The sequence below is a fragment of the Vigna radiata genome, unplaced genomic scaffold, assembly GCF_000741045.1.
Source record: "Vigna radiata var. radiata cultivar VC1973A unplaced genomic scaffold, Vradiata_ver6 scaffold_194, whole genome shotgun sequence".
NCBI classification, from domain to species: domain Eukaryota; kingdom Viridiplantae; phylum Streptophyta; class Magnoliopsida; order Fabales; family Fabaceae; genus Vigna; species Vigna radiata.
In genome coordinates this window covers 377715-397887 of record NW_014542196.1, presented here as the reverse complement: position 1 = coordinate 397887, position 20173 = coordinate 377715, and the positions used below count along the sequence as shown (strand labels likewise).

At 30.4% G+C, this 20173-nt stretch overlaps 2 protein-coding genes and 1 pseudogene across 2 annotated transcripts; 2 read left to right on the top strand and 1 right to left on the bottom strand.

Annotated features, from left to right (window-relative positions):
• Window positions 1-343: 343 nt before the first annotated feature.
• Window positions 344-2856, top strand: LOC106779338 (glyoxylate/hydroxypyruvate reductase HPR3-like). Its single transcript, XM_014667432.2, has 3 exons — window positions 344-401; window positions 873-1366; window positions 2089-2856. The coding sequence occupies exons 2-3, from the start codon at window positions 887-889 to the stop codon at window positions 2587-2589; spliced, it is 981 nt and encodes a 326-aa protein (XP_014522918.1). The 5' UTR covers window positions 344-401; window positions 873-886; the 3' UTR covers window positions 2590-2856.
• A 5393-nt stretch (window positions 2857-8249) lies between these two features.
• LOC106779369 (gibberellin 20 oxidase 2) lies at window positions 8250-10299 on the bottom strand. Its single transcript, XM_014667461.2, has 3 exons — window positions 9671-10299; window positions 9040-9361; window positions 8250-8858 (listed from the first exon to the last, which is right to left on the bottom strand). The coding sequence occupies exons 1-3, from the start codon at window positions 10198-10200 to the stop codon at window positions 8595-8597; spliced, it is 1116 nt and encodes a 371-aa protein (XP_014522947.1). The 5' UTR covers window positions 10201-10299; the 3' UTR covers window positions 8250-8594.
• Window positions 10300-17801: 7502 nt separating this feature from the next.
• On the top strand, window positions 17802-19164 carry LOC106779350 (annotated as a pseudogene).
• Window positions 19165-20173: the final 1009 nt, after the last annotated feature.

Genomic DNA, 20173 nt, shown 5'->3' with positions numbered 1-20173 from the left:
TTCTACTTTTTAATTGATAATATATATATATATATATATATATATATATATATATATATATATATATATATATATATATATATATATAATAACAAGAAAGAACAAATGTGGCTCATTCCATGTGACATGATCCAAACTAAAAGACAACCAGCTAAATGCTAAAATATTAGAATTATTTAAGTCGATACCAATCAAGACATAAAAGTTTATTAAAAAACAATTCTGACATTTTCTGAAAAAACAAATTACTTGGGTATTTTTATGGTTGTGAATTATTGGTACTTAATATATAAATCGAAATAAATATTCATCCCAAATCCCCACTAATGGTGGAGTTGTGGTACCAAAGTCAACTCAACCACTCTACTTCTCTAACAATCTTTCTCAGCTTATCTCTTCTGGTAAGCAATTAATCCGGTTTGGTTTAGATGCAGCTTTTGTGTAAGCACGTTACATTCATGAGCACTTACTAGTTCTTTGTGGATGAACTGTTTGAGAAATTTTCCAGCTGGGAACTTTTGCTTCGTCTGATATAGTTTTTCCAATTTTCATAGTACATCTTTCCTCAAGGTTTTGAATTTTATTCCACTTTCTGCCAACCCCTTAATGGAATGTGAATGAGTATTATATATCTACATTATGAAGAAATGGGGCATTGTGAGTATAACCAAATTGTCCTTGGTGATCGAAATAAAGGGCACTCCTGTTCTTCTGTTTTGTGGTTATTGTGGATGAATGTGCACTGAATATAGAATGCAATAGTACCATTCCTCTTTTAGTTCTGTCCTTGTTAGTTTGCAGTGTTTTGGATTTTAGAATAAGATTGAAAGTAAGAATAAATATTTGTACAGTTTGACAGTACCAATTTCCAGGAGCTCAACCATCAATGGCAATGGAAGACAAGCACAACCTCAAAGATAATAAGGAGCTTCAACCACTCCTAGTGTTTGGTCCTCCAACAATCTTCCCAGTTTTTGAAGCTGAAAACTCTCACAAGTACCGTTTCCTCAAAGCTTTCTCCTCAAAAGTTCCTCTCCACCAATTCCTCACTGAGCAAAAGGTTGACCCCTCATCCATTCAAGCCATATTGTGCAACCCTTCACAGAAGGTCTCAGCAGATGCCATCCGGCTCCTCCCATCACTCGGCATCATTGTGACCCCCAGCGCTGGAACCGACCACATAGACTTGGTTGAATGCAGCCGTCATAGTATTCAGGTTGCCTCTACTGCTGGAGATCATGCCGGGGATGTTGCTGATATGGCTGTTGGGTTGTTGCTTGATTTAGTATGCAAAATTTCTGCTGCTGATCGACATGTTCGGAAACGGGGTCCGTCTATGCCCTTGAATCTTTCTTTTGGTTTTAAGGTACTACTCATTCTTCTATCTATGCATGTGCTTTTCTACTTCAAAATCATCTACTATTATTAAGGGAAAAAAAAAAATTAACAGGAATTTTTTAACAACTTGTTCACAATGTAATAATTTGTGATGGATCTCTTTCAAATATTTTTTTTAAATATAAATTCAAATAAATTAATAAAATAATGATGATTTGTATCATGTTAAAAAATTATTAAAAAAAATTCTTAAAAATATCATTTTCCTATTATTAAATATCTATTGAAAAATATCAAATCGTTAATAAAAATAATAAAATATATATATATATATATATATATAACTTAAAATTAAATATTAATATATCATAAAATAAAATAATAAACTTAAAAAACAACAAATTTTATTAAAATATATATCAAATCATATTAAAAATTAAATTTTAAATATAATTCAATTCTATTTATATATAACACAAATTAATCTTTATTTATAATTGATATAAAATCCAGTCAAAACATGTCTTTTTTAACAATATCAATTGTAATAATGTGTATGTATTATTAAAAGTTTTATACCAATTAAAAATAAAACAGATATAAAAGCTTTATTTATAAGTGAATTTTGTAAATTTGAATTATACTTCTAATCTTAAAAAGTTTGCTTTTAATACCCGTTAGAATAGACAGATAAAACATAAATTTTGCAGCATGAATGGTAACTAGCTAGCACTGAGCTTTGTGTTTCAGCTAAAAGGAAAGCGAGTAGGGATTATTGGATTGGGAAAAATTGGCACAGCAGTTGCTGAAAGGCTTGAGGCCTTCGGTTGCAGAATGATGTACAATTCAAGAAACGAGAAGGCATTTATTTCATACCCCTTTTATTCAAATGTTGTTGAGCTTGCTGGTGATAGTGATGTCCTTGTGGTTTGTTGCGCATTAAATGAAGAAACAAGGCACATAGTGAATAGGGAAGTGATGTTGGCGTTGGGGAAAGATGGATTTATTGTGAATGTTGGGCGTGGAGCTCTGATTGATGAAAATGAATTGGTGCAGTGTTTGATGAAAGGGGAGATAGGAGGTGCTGGTTTGGATGTGTTTGAGAATGAGCCTATTGTTCCCACTCATCTCTTTTCTTTGGATAATGTGGTCCTCTCCCCACATAATTCTGCATTTACTTCAGATTTTTTCCATGAATCATGTAAACTTGCAGCAGAAACTCTGCAAGTTTTCTTTTCAAGTAGCAGCTAGCAGATCCTGTAAGCTAAGGTCAAGGAGTCAATTTTTGTGTGAGATACTAGAAGCTCTAGTCCTACTTTTCTTACTTTGATGAAACTGAGATGTTTCTGCATGCACTCAGCTCATCTAGTGAAAGATGTTATATACATAGTTATAAGATTAACTTTGTATTGTAGTAAGATGAAAATGAAGGAAAAGAAAAGTGTAGATGAGATAGATGATTATGCTAACCAAAAATAGCATATTAACAGCTAACTTTTGGTGATAAAAGAAAAACAAAAGTGGAAAATGTTATATAAGAGTGTTTGTCTTTGGCTGCTAGATCCTGCAATGTTATGATAAAAACTTTATGTTTCAGTCTTACTATTTCCACTATCAAATAAGCTACATCTATTTTAGTTTTTTTTTTTTATTATAATATTTTGACAACAATTTTTAATAATTTTTTGACAATAAGACATGTATCAGCATTTTATTAATTTGTTTGAATTTATGTTTAAAAAAATATTTGAAACGGAAAAATCACAAACTATCATGTATACGTTGTCAAAAAGTTATAAAAGAAAATAGTTGTTAAAAAAAATCTTTTTCTTTCCTTTTTTTTTTTTTTTGTTCGAGAGCTTCACATTGTTGTGTTATGATTTAAGGGTCAAGATTCAAATTTCTCAAACCCCATTTTATGGAGCTTCACCTCCCTTTTATATGCATAATTGATTTTAATGTATAGACAAAGTTTATTATTTTAGAAAAATTTATGAAAAATTAATCTAAACTAAATATAGGTTTATTTGATAGTTTTTATATAAAAATGAATTTATTTATTAAAAAATATCTTGGCAAAATTAGAATGGTTGTAGGTTATTTTGGAAAGTTGAGTGAATTAATTTTTTTATTTAGGAGGGCAATTGAAAAATTTTCACAGCACTCCTTAATGACACCATATTAATTGAGTAATACTTTGTTTCTTCATTAATAAGAATGAAATAAAAGAAAACCAAATAGAAATAAAAGAGAAAAAAGAAAGAAAAAAAATATATAATAAGAGTGAAAAAAAGACTTTATGCAAATAAAACAATTGCCCAAATAATATAAACTTTTTGCCCAATTTATTTCAAAAAATACCTTTTCATAAAAATCTTTGATTTTTAAAACTTAAAACATAAATATGAAAAATATTACAACTATTTCCATCCAACTTCAATGGCTTTGATAGATCTCAACTCTGCAAACTTTATATTTATCAACCATCCAAAAAATACCACTGTTTTTTTTTTCGTTTTTGTAATTTCATCATTCCTAATTCTGCACAGAAATAAATAAAATTTATTCCCTGCACTTTACTACTATTCAAAACTTTTATTTCCGAAAAATTAGTTATCAAGTGATAAATTGTATTATGTATATTATATTATTTGTTATTATTCTCATTGAGAAGAAAGCAAAATCTAAATACATGTTTACGAAATGTTATTAATCATTAATCATATTACCATATGGATCACAATGAACAGAATTTGGCCCATAATGAATCACGTCTCTGAAGATGAAGCTCAATTTGACTGAGCGTTTACTCCCTGCACCTCCCTTATTACTGGATGCATCCTGTACTAACGGAAAAAGACTAAAAAACCTCGTTCACTACACACGCACGCCATCTAGTCTAACTGTTCAAGAAGTTATCGTATATGTTCAGAAAGTAAAGTGAACAAATTTATTCTTGAAAACTTCTTTTAAAATGAATTTCATGTATTTTGAGAAAATTGTTCTAAAAGTATTATTCAAAAATTATATTACAGAAATTTTAGAAAACTTATTCTGAAATTTCTTTTAAAAAAACAGATTATCCAAAAATCATTTTTATGAAAAGTAAAATAGTTATGTAAAAAAATTGGATAATGATATTTTAACAATCCTTTTTTAACAACTTTTTTATAACAGGGGACACGTGTTACTATTTTATTGGTCTGTTTGAATTTATTTTAAAAAAATATTTGAAACGGACTAATCACAAACTGTCACATATACGTTGTCAAAAAAATTTGTTAAAAAAACTTTTTCCAAAAAAAATAGGAGGTTTGGGTAAGAAAAAAACAACCGTACATAAAAAACATTGTAGGTCCGGACCACTTTACAAATCATTTGACATGTGTTGATGAATTTGTTTGTTATGTAAGTGCTAAAACAACTCATTTCATAAGTCCTTAGAATCTCAAACATATTTTGTACTCATTGCCCAATTCATTGGATTAGTTTCTACTTTTTCTACATGAACAAAACAAAACATCATTTCATAACATAACATGTTTGTGATAATCTCTTTTAAGGTATACCCTCTCACTACCTTTATAACTTTCCTATAATTTCCTTTGCAACATCACCATTAAAGTATTTATTAAAAAAGAGGGGATAGGTTCAATTCAATCATAAATTTATTTAAAAATATTAATAGTTATTATTATACAATATATGAATATAAGTATTTCAACCATGTTTAATAAGATGATAATTAACAAGATATATTACATTAAAATTTGATTATAAATTCTAATTATGGCTTGAATTTCTAGGGGTTATCTTGCGTTTGATAGTTATGAAATCAACCATACTTTAGCATTGTTTTGCATCTAATAAGTTATTGCACAAAATTAAAATTGAAGTCAAAGTGGAAACTATGTTTTGCACAATAATACAAAAATGACTAATATTTTTAATTAGGTTTTTTAATAATTATTTGTTTTTTTTCTTCTTTTTGTTTACTTTTTTTAATCTATAATTACTTACATATATTTCTAGTCTTTTAATTTGTCATAATATTTTTAGCCTTTAAAAACATCTGAAAAAGTTGATCCTAAAAAATACAATTATTCTTTAGTCATCTAAAAATGTTTAAAAATTACTGAAAAAAATGGGTTGGTCTGTTTCCCTCGGTCCATTAGGTTTGTTACACGTGTTGCCATTGAATAACACATTATCAACTATTACATGTGATATAATTATAAAATAAAGCATGTATAATTGGATATGTCAATTTTTTATTTTATTTTATTTTTATAAATGCTTATTAATGTTCGACTAGAAAAAAATTATCGATTTGAACAATAACATGAATTGAACAAGTAGGAGAGTAAAAAAAATTGACTGAATTGTGTTTACATACAGAGTTATTGATTTTATTTTCTAAAAAAAGAAGATGAGATTGATTTGATGAGTGGGTAGGACACAAATCATTTTAATTTAAAAATTAAAAAAGTAACTATATAAAATTAAGAGACGTAATTTAAGTCTTTCTTAATTTAGTCTAAATTAATTTAATATTCTATATTTTACATAAATATTAACAATATTTTTCTTAAATTGTGACTCTAATTTTTTTGACTCTTTCATGCAGTTGGTATGAAGATTTTTCATTATACATGTAAGTAAAAGAACATACAGGCTAAAAGTAAATCTTGTTGAAAGACTACCCGAAATAAAAAATTTCTTTTAAAGTTGAAATATTAATTAAACTGTTCAAATGTAAATTAAAAATATAAAATTGTTAACTTGGCCATTTATAAATGTTTTGTAAAATTCTCTAGAAATAAGCGTAGTAGAAAACATTAAAAAAAAAAAAAACATCATGCAGAACATGATATTGACACCTCTAAAGTCCGAGAAAAAAAAAATTATAACATTGCATTTGATTTTCTCTAACAATTTAAAACCAATTATATCAATAGCAATGATGGCATGTTCATCCACAAAGTCTTTAACAAATATAAAAATTTGGAATTGTAATGTTTAAATCCGTTAATGATTCTATTATTTTATATTTATTATCTATAATAAGCTTGAGTTGATAATCAATCAATTCATCATGCACTATCTTTTAGGGAAGAATAATGAGATAAGTACTTTAAATAATTTTGAGCTTATCCCTAATCATTGTTAAAACTTTTGTTAAACATGATTTGAGTAATTAGGATGGTTAGTCGTTTCTGCTGTGCTTTTCTTAAAGGAGTTAACAACTTTATGCAGATAAACTAAGATTAATGCTTAAAGAATAGAGTAATCCAATATCTATTTTTGATGTGACACTAATTGAACAAAATTAAAGTTCCATCAAGAGGAATAATGAAATATTATTATATAATTAATGGCACGTTAAAACATGTATGTTCTGTGGTTTTTCTTGTGAAGTGTGATGAATGAAAGAACCATTGGACCCTTTTGCATGCTAGAAACAAAAGTTTGCTGCTAAGGTTATAATGACTCATTGCATGCAAAGTCCAACTTGTTATTAAAGTGACATTTTGTCGTGTTGGATAGAAAAGCAGGAATTCAGTCCAACCTCAGTCGGTGAAGTTTCAAATTGTGTGCCACCATTTTCACATAACATATCCTTCATACTGTGTTGTCCTTATCATCACACATAAAAAAAAAAAAAATAATAATTCATTAAATAATTTCATCATACCATGTTGCACAGGTTTGAAATAGCGTGCACAGTTTGGTTTCAACCTTTTCAATGCAGAAAAAGTAAACTATGTTTGATGGAGATGTGGTCAACACTTCAAATTAGATAACTCAATGAGGTTATTATTTGGCCAAAACATGCATTTATTAATAAAGATCTTGATTAAAATGTGAAAAATTCTCATAAATATAAATCAGACTCGTCTGAAAACACAAATGAAATACTGTTTGTTTTGCATGCAGAAGAGAAAAAATCATAATGAATGAATCAACACACCCATTAATTTTACCTTTTGAGGCAACAAACATGTCATACACATTTATGATTGCCATGAATCAATTCAAGGAGGTTTTTCTGATTGATTGATAAAATAAAACAGTTACATTAACATCCATGTTCAAGTTTGGTACATAGAAGGAAGAACATATTAGAATTAATTTAATTTTTCATTAATATTTAGACTCTTTATTCAGATTGAGATTGTTTAAAAAACATATTATATCTTGATAAATATAAGGATTTTGAGTGTAAGTTTATGTTTTGTAAAGATACAAAAAATAAATAAATATATTATAAAAAAGAAGGTCTATACATTTATTATCTATAAATTAAATATATTATGATTTACTTTGGTTATTTTAGATGAATAACTATATCTTATAACCCTCTTTAGTTGTATTTTTCTTTGACAAGGATTAGATCTCTTATGTATACATATGTTGATAAAAAATATTATATGTCTAGATAAATCTTAAGGATATGGATGACATCATCAAAAGTGTAAGTGCATGTTTTCATGATTTATTAATCATTGGTTCCCTAGGAAATGTTTGGTGAGTAGTCAAAAGAACAGACCACACTATTTTCTGTTTATTGCTTTCTTTCTACTCTTGAATAAACTGATTATCATGTCTTTTTAGTATATTAATTACTTTGTTTAGTTTTTTCTATTAACACTTCAAATCTTCTACAAGTTTCAAATTATGTAAAAGGGATAATATATGTTAATTTTCTTTATGTAAAATTAAAAGGTTTTAAAGAAAAGAATACAAAGATATTAATCTGTGTGGTGAAAAGTGCTTAATTTGTTTGAAAATGAAAATTGTTAAGTCTGAAAAAGAAGGTGACAGCATTATTTAACATGAGTTAAACTCGCAATTAAACAAATGAGTGAAGATTTTTGAGATTTGGCAGAAAGAATATCTGATAAGTGTGATGACAGAAATGCAAAGCAATTTATTGAATAATTAAAAGTTGGACATGATATGCTTAACAGGAAATTAGAACAAAGTTTAAGACAACTAGTAATGCATTAGTAGTGACAACTACATAAAATAAACTCTTTATTCCTAAAAAGATGGCCTTAGTTCTTCCATTTGCACTTATTCTCCCAACACTAACAACATTTACTGATCTTTATTTTATCTTGTTCTTGAGAACCAGCCCACCAAAAACACTCTTCTTAACTTCAAATGATGTCATCTTCCTCACAGAAACAGATACAAGTTAAAGCTAAGTTTAGAGTGTTGTTGGTCATGGAACAGTGGTCGGGGCCACCTTTTCACTTGTTTTTCTCTAGTAACCATTTCGAGAAGGCATCAAGTGTTTCCTCGTCAGACCGGTAATGTAACTGTGTGAATTCAAGAAGAGTTGCCCATGTGAAATCTGGATATTTCTTTGGATTCTCTTTGGTAATTAGTTCCTTTGGAGGAGTGACCACTTTGTCTTGTTTTGGACAAAGGAAGAAAGCAAGAGATTTTCTCACAATCTGGTTGTTCACAACAGCTCTATGCAAGCAACTCTTGAATGTCCCATTGGAAAGAGCCTGAAAGATAAAGATAAAGATAAACAAGATTATATATCTTAATCATAGTAGTTGATTGGTGTGGTAATTGAGTTCATTGTTTTTAAGGACAGTTATGGACCTACAAGACATATCAATTATTAGCAGCGTCCATTATCATCCAAAAAACAACATGTCAACCTTGTAATTATATGATCCTTACCATAAATGTGTCGCCAATGTTGACAACGAAAGCATCTTCTTTTGGGGCGACAGAGCACCATCTTCCGTCGACAAAGACTTGGAGGCCCTCGACTTGATCTTGGTGGAGAACGGTTAGGGAAGTAGGGTCACAGTGAGGTCCAGTTCCTAAGGCTAACTCAGGTTTTTGGCATGGTGGGTAGTAGTTCAACCTCATAACAGACTCATTGTCTTCGAAGAAATCTCTGAAACATTCTCTGCTTACTCCGAGGCTCATTCCCAAAAGCTCCATGATCTCAAGAGACAGATTGCTCATCACTTCACAGTACTCTTGAAAAAAACTCCTGTTGCAGATGAAAAGAAAAAGATGGTAAGAGGGTTCAGATGTGTCTGCATGCACGTTGAAGAGACTCATAAATAGAAGAGAAAGAGAAAGAAAGAGAACAAAAGGAAAAACTGTAGCAATAACCCAGAAAAGGATTTTACCTTATCTGTGTAAAGGGTTTTTTCTTTTTTTTTTTCACCTGGCTTGGCTTTCATGGCAATTGAAATGATTTGTTTAAAGAACAGACAAAGAACTTTTTATTTTGTCTTTTAGAGGCTAAAAACAAAAGATCTTTACATGAAAGAAAACTGCATTCAGTAAATCTTACCCAAACTCCTTGAAATCTTCTCCCATGGAAGTTAGAAAATAGTCCTCAACAGTTCTGGTGGATTTATCATTAGAGTAATGGAAAGAAAGGGTTTCCTTCCAAGGAAGTTTGGAGGCGAACCTTCCTATAAAGCTATTAGCAAAGCCACAGTGTTCTCCTAACTTTCTCTGCATCTTCTGCTTCTCTGGCAGGTCCATGCAGAAGAAAGTGTCTATGAGCTTATGAGCTTTCTCCAGGAGCTTCTTGTCAACTCCATGGTTGACAACAAGAAAGAAGCCATGCTTCTTGCATGCCTCACTGACTTCTGCACAAACTTTTGCCACAGCCTGTGGATCGTTTGAGAGAAAGGCCTTCATGTCAATGGGTGGAATCTTGAGTGTTGGTGGCTGAAGACATGGTTTCTCATTGTCAGGCCACACAAACTCAGTGGGTATGTTGGTGTGGTTTGAAAGAGGTGCATCCAAGTTCAATGGTTGAACTTGGATGTTGTTTTGTGGTGCAACTAGCATTGATGGATGAGGAATCAACATGCTTTGGAAGAAGGTTTTGGTTGAAGAGAGATATGAGAGAAAGAGAGAGAATGATGGCAAGTGTTTGAGTTGGAGTGAAAGGGAAAGACAAAGGAAGAGGTTTTTATAAAGGTGGTGAAATGAAGTGTTAATAAAGGCCAAGATGATTCATTGGGGAAGTCGGGGAACAGATATTAGAGAATCTTATGTTAGTTTGTTTTGCTAGATTGCAAAACATCATAAAGATAAAGGGATTGGGTACTTCTAAATCACTTAATTTTCTTTACTTTTCATCCTATATTAAATATTAAATGGAAAATGATATTTTCACACCAATTTTTGACACTATTTTGACACTGTACACGTGTCAAAACGTGATTGGACGATTTCAAATTAAAAAAGTTGAAACAAGGGCATATTTGAAAGAAAAAAACCAAAGTATTTTTTTTAATTTGAAATCGTCCAACCATATTTTGACACGTGTGCAGTGTCAAAATGGAGTCAAAAAATTGATGTCAAAATATCATTTTCAATATTAAATTATTAACTTTTTTTTTGTTATAAATTCTACTACTTAAGTATAAGTCATGTCAAAATTAATTGGAATAAAAAGTTTTCACATTTATATTTAATAACTAGCCTTTTTTTAAAAAAAATTAAGGTTTGTTTCTTAATTATACTTTTTTCTTTATTTAAAGAATTTCAACCTATTTAAATTTTGTTAACTCAATATTATTCAAACAAAATTAATATTGATGTTGTTAATAATAGACTATCTTTATTTTTTTCCTCTCTTTATCTTATCACTTATATTATATATCCATTATTTTTTCTCAGTTTTGTTTGATTTTGGATATTTACTATTTGAGACTATTGAAAAATGGATAAGAATGGATGAAAGGTCTTTGTTTCTAGGGATTTGAGGTGATTTGCACTTATGAATTTAAAAGAAATTTAATATTTACGTTTAGTAATAATATTAATTGTGAAATTAAAACTATTGAAAAAAATTAATAATAATTATTACTTTATTAAATTTTCTGAATAATTAATAATGATAATGTTAATAATAATTAATAATTATTACTATTATCATAATGATAATGATAATATTCTGATAATGATTATAACAATAATAGAATATTATTATTATTATAGTTACAATTTATTTTATATTAATTTTAATTATAAGGGTAAAATTGTAATTTAATAATTTTATCTATTAAAATACTATGTTTTATTACATTTTACTTATCAAAATTTTGATAAATTTTATCTTCAAATTTTTTCACATTTACTTTTTTATCCCTTAAAACAAACTACTTCAAGTTTTCTCCTTATCTTCTCAAATGGATCTATTCATTTTCTTTGAAATTCATTCTTGAAAATGATTAAATATATTTATAGTTCTTAATCTGAAAATTCATCCTTGAAAATGATTAAATATATTTATAATTCCTAATTTGAAATTCATTCTTGAAAATAACTAAATATGTTTATAATTCCTAAATTTAAAATTTGTCTTTTTTCTAAACTTTGACCTAGTTTGATTTCTAAATTTTAAAAATAAATAAATATAATATTCTTAAATTAACTACTTGAAAATTTAACAAAATCAAATTAAAAAACTATATTTATTCATTTTTAAAATTTAATGATCAAACTACAACAAGAATAAATTCTAATTTTAATTTTAAGTTTATATACTAAAAACATATATTATCATTTCATAATTTATATTTCTATTTCTCTTTATTACATTATTCATTTTTTTTACTTTCTAGTTCTTTCTAGCTTTGATTTTGACACTTTTGAATTACAGCATATTCCGGTGAAAAATAATATTGTATTAACAATCAAAGAAGAATAAAACAAGTGGAGTAAAACTATAGGTAGAATGCAAATAATTAACTTCTTGGATTCTATTCAACTAAAAAAGGAACATAACAATATCAAAAATATTCCTGAAGTATATATAAGAAGATGCATGAAAGCACTCAGAAAAACTAATGATTAAGAAAAAGACACGCAATTTAAAAAAAAAAATATAAATTGAAGAAAAAATGAGGAATATATGATTCAAAATTTAAAATTAATAATAATGAGAACAGATACTAGGTTACAAGTAGGATCATGAAAAAAAAAAACAATTGTATGCATATTAAAGAAAGAACAAAAGATAAAATTTATGAGATATGAGTTAATAAATTGGTAGGTTTGAAAAGATTGAATCTCCTATTAGGGTTCTTCTGTGTCAGCTGCCATTAAGTAACCTTTTACTATGCCAATGAAAGGATTTTATCTTCCCTATGCTTCTGCATGCAACTTCCAATCTATGGTTTGACCAAATTTTTTTGTTTAATTGCATTTAATTATCATAATTATCACTGTTACGTAGCAGGTGTCATAATTAGCCTGCTATGTTTTTCTTCACCAAATAGTAGAACTTTTTCTTCATAAAATGTTACTTAAAGTTCATACACAAATTTGAATGCACAAGAGCCATAAAGATTTGCTGCTACAACATGTGAGGGAGGTTCTCATTTAATTTTATATAGATTCCCATATGTATTTGTATTGGGAGGAAAGTATTTTTGGGTATTTTTTTTTTTATAAAATAACACTAATTATAATATGATCTTTTATAATATATATAATTTTACGTTTGTATAATTATCTGAATATAAAAAAATATAGATGTATATATAATTTTGTTTAATAATGAGAATTTGACATTATAATAAAAAATTATTTATATACTTAACTTCACTTAAAAATGTTACAAAAATATTTGAAAGAAAAATATAAAAAGGTATAATATAAATTTAATAAACTTCAAATATCAATCTTAATAAATTTAATATAATATAATACATAAAAAGGTATATAGGATTTCACCAAAAAGTATAGAAAGTATAAGATTTATCATTGTATTACACATTTATTAAACATATGAAACTACTTCTTACTTCTAATTATTTATTATGAATATAAAAAGTTAATAAATAAAGTTAAATATTTATTATTAGAAATGTTAATGTAATATAAAACTACTAAATGAACATTACATATAATTAGAATTACAGTTTGTGAAGAATAAAATTTTTCACCTAAAAAACAAAAGTAACTACATATACTACAAGCTTCACTTTTAAATTCTCGCTAAGTCAATTGAAAAAATTGTATCCCTAAGCTCACACCATTAAGGTGATCATCACAAAAGAAAAACAACAAACAAAGACAAATCACAGAAAAACAAGGTTAAACTAGCGTACCAAGAGATTTTACATACAATTTAACAATAACGATATACAGGTATATTATAAATCAATCAGCATAGTAATCTGATTCGTTCCACTTGAAACCCCTTTTTACTATCAAATAGATGCATTGATGTAGGACTCATGGGGAACCTGCACTCGTGTATGGTGGAGATACCTTACTCAGAAATAATAATAACCACATCCTCAACCACCACTAATAATACCATACATCAAGGTTAATCCGTCAAACATCTATGGTCCCAAACCAGTGACCATAGACTAGGACCTCCTACTACTCTCCACAACATAGTCACCCATCTCTACATGAAATGGGGTTATTGAGAGTGTCCATTCCCCAATCCAGGAGCCCCTGCTTCAATACATAACACCACATAACTAACTTAGGATATGCCTCCTTGAAATTCTTTTCTCACATGATACTTGAAATCCATATTTCACGCATAACTTAAACATCATCATCACATCACCTCTTTGATCATATAATCTCAAACATACTTATACATTATTCACAATTAATAGAAATGTAACTTCACTCCATAAGAAAACAAGAAAAGAAAGAATAAAACACCCTCTAGACTAGTCGCTCAACGACCAAGCTCGTTGAGCGACCACAAAGTCCTCTCTCTCAGCGACCTCACTCGTTGAGCAAATAAAAGACAGTGGTCCCAAACTCCAACCCACTCACTCAGCGATCTAGTCCGCTGAGCGAATAAAACTTCTAATGCTCTTAGACTTAAACCTCTCACTCAACGACCCTTCTCGTTGTGCGAGAGCAGAGACAATGGTCTAGACCCCCAACCACTTGCTCAGCGACCCAACTCGTTAAGTGAATCCTGAGACAGTGATCCAAACCCCTTGACCTCTCGCTGAGCGGCTCCAATCGCTCAGCGAGTCTGCATAATTTTGCAGCACGAAAGCTGCAGAATTATTACCCCAAACCACTTTTGACCAATTGAATATATTTTTTCCAACTTCTAGCCCTCATAGATTGTTTTATACACTCACATATACTCCACCAAGGGTCTCTAAACCCTTCTAACCTCAATCTAAACAAGTAACCTCAAGATCTCACCTAAAAACTTACAAAAACTCAACTTATAGACTCAAATTGAATTTTACCAATTGAGGCACAATTTCAATCAACTTAAGGACTCTAACCAGTCCCAAATGAACTACCAAGACTTCCCAAATTGACCATTTGCGCACAGAACCCCAAACTCGAGTTTTCACTAGTTCACTTCCTTAAATTGCGTTCTAAGCTAAGTAGAATTCTACCTTATATATTATCCTCCAACACTCCTAACTCAATTCTCTATCATTTTAAAGTATTAAACATGACTCAAACAAGTTCATAACTCATCCCAACTTCAACAAATCAGCTCGCCAACCATATTTAACCATTGACATATATTAGACCTCATCCTTTTACACCAAAATTGACCTATAACCAAGAGTAACTCTTTCCTTCAACAAGTTGATCATAAAATTCACTTTATCAACATCACAACCAACCTCAATATTACTTGCACAAGATTCAACATTATTTCCAGCCATTCACACTCATACGATTCATCAATTTCACCATATTATCTCAATTATCACTAACATATACCACAAAATATTTCATCCAAAAAGTTTATTTGTCGCATACCATCAAATTCATACTATATATTTCAAATTAAAACAATTATCTAGCTTCCCTTACCTCGACTTAATAGCTCAAAAACCTCTAAATGCTCCATAGATTTCTTGCAGCATAACGAACTTGTAGAAAACCTATAAATCACCATTGGTGATTAAAGACCAACTTTAGAACCACAAACGGACTAAGAATCAAAGGAGAGGAATTCTTGATCCGTGCAAAACAGAACCATTTTACATGACCAAGAACCCTAAACACTAAGGAAAAGGGGTTTAACACTTACTTGCTCAAATCAATCAATTGATCGGTAAGATAGGTAGTCCTCGAAGCAAGGATCGCCTAGACACCTTCTAATCATCGAACAAATGACTGAAGATCAAGAACTCTTACAAAGAAGTGCGAGAGAGCGAAGAAAAGTTTTTTAGAGAGCTAGAGTATTCTTAAAGTAATAAGACGAGTTTAGAAAATTCTATTTATATTATAAAGTTATTTTATAATAAAATACTCGGTCTCATTATTTTAATACACCTACAATCTCTAATACTCTATTTTCTAATTTCTTACAATTACTTATTTTAATAGGCTTACTTATTTGTTAGTCTAAAAAATATTAGGAATGACAAAAATATTTATATATGTGAGTATTTGCACATAAAATTTATTATGGATAGTTGGTACCTACAGGTAAAGGTACTAACGACTAGCGGATAAATTAGTATCCTTTCATTAAGAGACCGGGTTTGGATATCATACTATTCATATCCATGGGTATTCGCTACCTGTTAAAGATATAAATTTATATTTTTATCTTTATTAGATTTAAGGTTTTATCCAAAGATGTCCTTTTTTGCTAATAACATTTAGAAAAAAAAACACCATCAATCAATTAAACATATTTTAGAAAATAGAAGTCAAAATTACATTATTGTAATATATACATGTAAATGTCAAAGTTATTTCCAAAGTTTGGATTAAATGATTTATGATATGCATATAGACTATTGGGCTTCCCTATCAAACTCATTCATTAGATGATATAAGAATTTAAGAAAGGCTTAATACCTATTTTGGTCCCTCGAAAGAGGGGTTGTGTTCAAATCCGTCCTACCTTTTTTAAAAATCAAAAAGGGTCCCAACTTGTGAAAAAATTGTTCAAGTTAATCCTTTTTTGGTACGACGTTAATTTTTTAATGATGGAGCTACCACCCTAGATAGAACAGAATGACTTGTCTATTATATGTGACTGTGTGGCTGTCTGAGGTTAAAATTATGAAAAAAAAAATATAGATAACGTGGTGTTGAGATTGTTGACAACACAATCTATATCACTCTAGTTTTTTATGATGACAACACATCTTTAATAACACACATATGTTGTTGTTGTGTTACATGTTCTTATGCTTACTGTTTGGTATATTTGTTGAACATGTTTCTATGATATATTGCTATGTGAATGCATACTTATTGAGCTTGTACATGTTACATCATTTCTGGATGCATTGCACATGTTTGAAAACATGAAAACCACAAGCACTTTTATGAACTTATAACTGTGTGACAAAGCTGCAGTAAAGTCGACTTCATTACTAATTGAATCGACTATGCTAAAGTCTTTGTACAGATTTTGAGAATCAGTGCTATGTGAGATTTGTGAAGGAAAGAATTTCAATTTGATCTGACATGTTGAAGTTGACTTTGTGTGCCACACATTCAACTGTATTAGTTATTTGCTTTGAAATTTTGTTATGCTCTTGAACAGTAACGACTATATTTTCAAAAGTTAGTTAAGCATTGATTGAGAGTCAACTATATTGAATGAGCATTGAATTTGTTTGACCGAATGCTACTGGTCCGACTTAACTGTTATAACTGTTTTAACATAGTCAACTGGATCAGTAGCATATTCGACTAAGAGCATGTCTGATTAACAGAATTCTATAAATAGACAGAATATGAAGTTGTTCTGAGACTTTTAATGATCTAACATTTTCACATTCTGTTTCAGATTGATTTCTCTGGATTATAGACCTCCAAGAACTCATCAAGAAGATGGTGGTGATCTTTCTTGAAGGAGGTTCAAAAGGAGATTGATTGCATGCTCACTGCTTGATCACATATCTGCACATTGAGGTGTTTCTGGGTTGATCAAGATTCTGGTTTAGCATCCGTGGTGATTGTTGTGTGTACCTGTTGTGACTACAGGGGATAGACTCGTAGAGTCTGGTTCATTTTGACGACTGTTCAAAGTGGTTTGGCAGATTGCAGGAGACGGGACATCTTGCTGCAAGTCTTGCTGTATTGTTTTGGCTATATTTTGGTTAGAGGGTAGAGAGGAGATTTATATTTTTGACGTGGAGGTCTTCTATAAATTCCTTGCTGTAAAAACCTTGACCATTATAGTGCAATTGCTTTCTGGTATTGGAAGGACATTGGATGTAAGCATTGAGGCCGAACCAGTATAAAAACCAGTGTTTGAATTTCTCTATCCCTGCTCTTTTATATTTAGTCGACTGTATTATCTGCATAGTCAACTATGATTTTTCGCTGCACACAATTTTCATTACTTGCAATTCAAGAAAATTTTCTAAAGTTTTATACTTTGATTTAAAGATTGCAAAAAGACTCTGACTTTGAAAACCCACCAATTCACCCCTCCCCCTCTTAGTGTAAAAAGAAGCCTACCTGTTTTCCAACACATGGCAGTGGTTAAAAAAATAGGGGTTAGGGTTACAGAGAAATCGCGAATTGGGATTAAGCATTGTGGAGAAACTGGTGTTCAAATTGGGGTGTTCTTAAAGTTGAAATCTGAAGAGGGAATTGGGTGAGAGGTCCCATGGCGTTTCCATTGGGTTCCTGATTCTGTCCCTCCCAAGCATCTCTGTTTAACTAGGGAGCTGCGGGGAGAAATGCAAGAGTGGGTGAGTGATTGAAGAGACAGGAAAATGCAGAGTGTGATGGAAGAGGGAAGGAGAACCGTATAACTGATTGAGGCGTTGGGTGTGGGAGGGAAATTGAGATTTGAGTTTGGCAATGTCTTCGTTGGCCAAAGGGAGTTCGTAATCGGTGATGGCCAACTTGTGTTCAGATTAGTTTTTGAGCTGGAGGAGGGTTTGGGGATCGGCGGTGAGGAGGGTTTGGCCAAGCGGCGGTTTGCAGAAAAATCCCTGAAAGCAGGTCAAATAATTCTCACTGAATCCGCTCTCATTCTCCACTCAGCTTCTCCTCTCTATGCAGCATATTCTTCACCTTTCACCAACTGTGATCACTACTTCAAAATCTTACCCTCTCACACAACCATTTTCCGATGCCCCTCTTGCTCCCACCACACTTTTTGCTCCCAAAGTTGTCTCTCCCTTGCACTCAACTCCTCACACTCCAATTGGGTATGCAAAGCTCTCATCTTTCTTCTTCAATACCCCAACCCAACACTCTTTCAACAACACCCTCCACAATGCCAAGTCCAAGCTCATTTCATTGTAGCTTCTCACAACCTCTTCCTTCAATCCCCTTCTCAACTTCACACTTTCCTCTCTCTTCATGGCACTCCAGATACTGCCATTTTTTATGTTGCCAAGTTTCTCCATTCTCTAATCTCACCTATTTTCCCACCTGAGGGTCAACTTTCTGTAGATCTCTTTGTACAACTTCTTGCAAAGGATAGACTCAACTCCTTCTGCTTAATGGACCCTTATTCCCTAGATGGGCCTCAGAGATCCATCAAAGCTTATGCTATTTACCCCCAAAGCCACTTTCTTCAACCATGACCGTGTTTCCAACGCTTGCAGGTTCGATTATGTGGACACTGGTGATGAACACAACACTGACATAGTTTTTAGGTTGATCGAGGATGTTCTTGTTGGGAAAGAGATCTGCATCAGCTATTTCAGGATTGGAAGGGATTATTGCACCAGAAAAAGGATCTTGATGTAGGATTATTACTATTACTATTATTACATCATTTTAAATTTTTTTAAAAATATTTACATAGTGTAATCTCCACATATTCATCAAACTTCACAGCTCAATAAGGTTGCACCACGATGCCATTTGCACTGTTAGGTTTTTAATGGCGTGAGCGAAAAGAACCAGACTGAACATTTTTTAACAAATTATGGGGCCTTACTGAACGTTTTTAAAAGGTAGGATCATTTTGAACCAAACCCATAAAAGTAGGGACCAAAATAGGTATTAAGTCTTTAAGAAATGTAGGTAAACTATTGTGTTTCTCCATCAAACTCAATCATTAGATGGTATAGGAATTGGAAAGTCACACTTCAACATATCTCATGCCTACATATACCTATGACCTTTGCATTATATTTTCAAAGAGAGATTGTTGGTTCTTTGCTCATAATCATGTTATAACCAATTTATCTTTCCCTTCAAATTCTACCTTTTGGTGTTTAAAACTTGTTTTTCTAAAAACTCATACAATAATTTGTTTTTAAAATATTTGTTGGTATTCAACGGATATGTGTGGGCTGAAAAAATCTGCAAATTTATTTTACACGAGTATTCAATGGGTAACATGACGGATAACAAGTATGATTTTTTCATGTGAATCGAATAACGAATAGACGTTATCCATGTTCAACTCGATTCGTTGTCATTTTTACTTATTATCTAACTTTGGTGAGAGCATATATTTATAAATATTTTTCTAAACTTTTAATTTTATTGTATATTAGATTAACTTTACCAACAAAAAGTCTCAAGTCTCAATATGATCCTAACTTATCACAAGGAAACTAATACTCTTTCCCAATTCAACCTAACATACTTTGTAGACACTTTCAGAATCACAAGAATTAAATACTATTAAGATTCATCATAATAATATTTTGTCTTAATCAATTGTTATTCAATGTTATATTTTAGGCTATTTTCAAACTTTGAAAAATAAGAAAACTCTCTCATGAAAGTAAAGACAAAATTTTAACAACTTGTTAAATTTTGTTTCATATTCTTCTCTACGACATGATTCCTTGATGAAGATTAAGAAATTCAACTTCTTCCTCGTTCAAATTTACCTATGATGAAATTTTTCTCAATTTCTACTGTATATTAT

Excerpts from the sequence above, each read along its gene's own strand:
- LOC106779338 (XM_014667432.2), top strand. The coding sequence starts at position 887 with ATGGCAATGGAAGACAAGCACAACCTCAAAGATAATAAGGAGCTTCAA. Across the intron at positions 1,367-2,088 it reads ATCTTTCTTTTGGTTTTAAG|CTAAAAGGAAAGCGAGTAGG; the intron begins GTACTACTCATT and ends TTTGTGTTTCAG.
- LOC106779369 (XM_014667461.2), bottom strand. The coding sequence starts at position 10,200 with ATGTTGATTCCTCATCCATCAATGCTAGTTGCACCACAAAACAACATC. Across the intron at positions 9,362-9,670 it reads GAAGATTTCAAGGAGTTTGG|GAGTTTTTTTCAAGAGTACT; the intron begins GTAAGATTTACT and ends CATCTGCAACAG. Across the intron at positions 8,859-9,039 it reads ACATTGGCGACACATTTATG|GCTCTTTCCAATGGGACATT; the intron begins GTAAGGATCATA and ends TTTATCTTTCAG.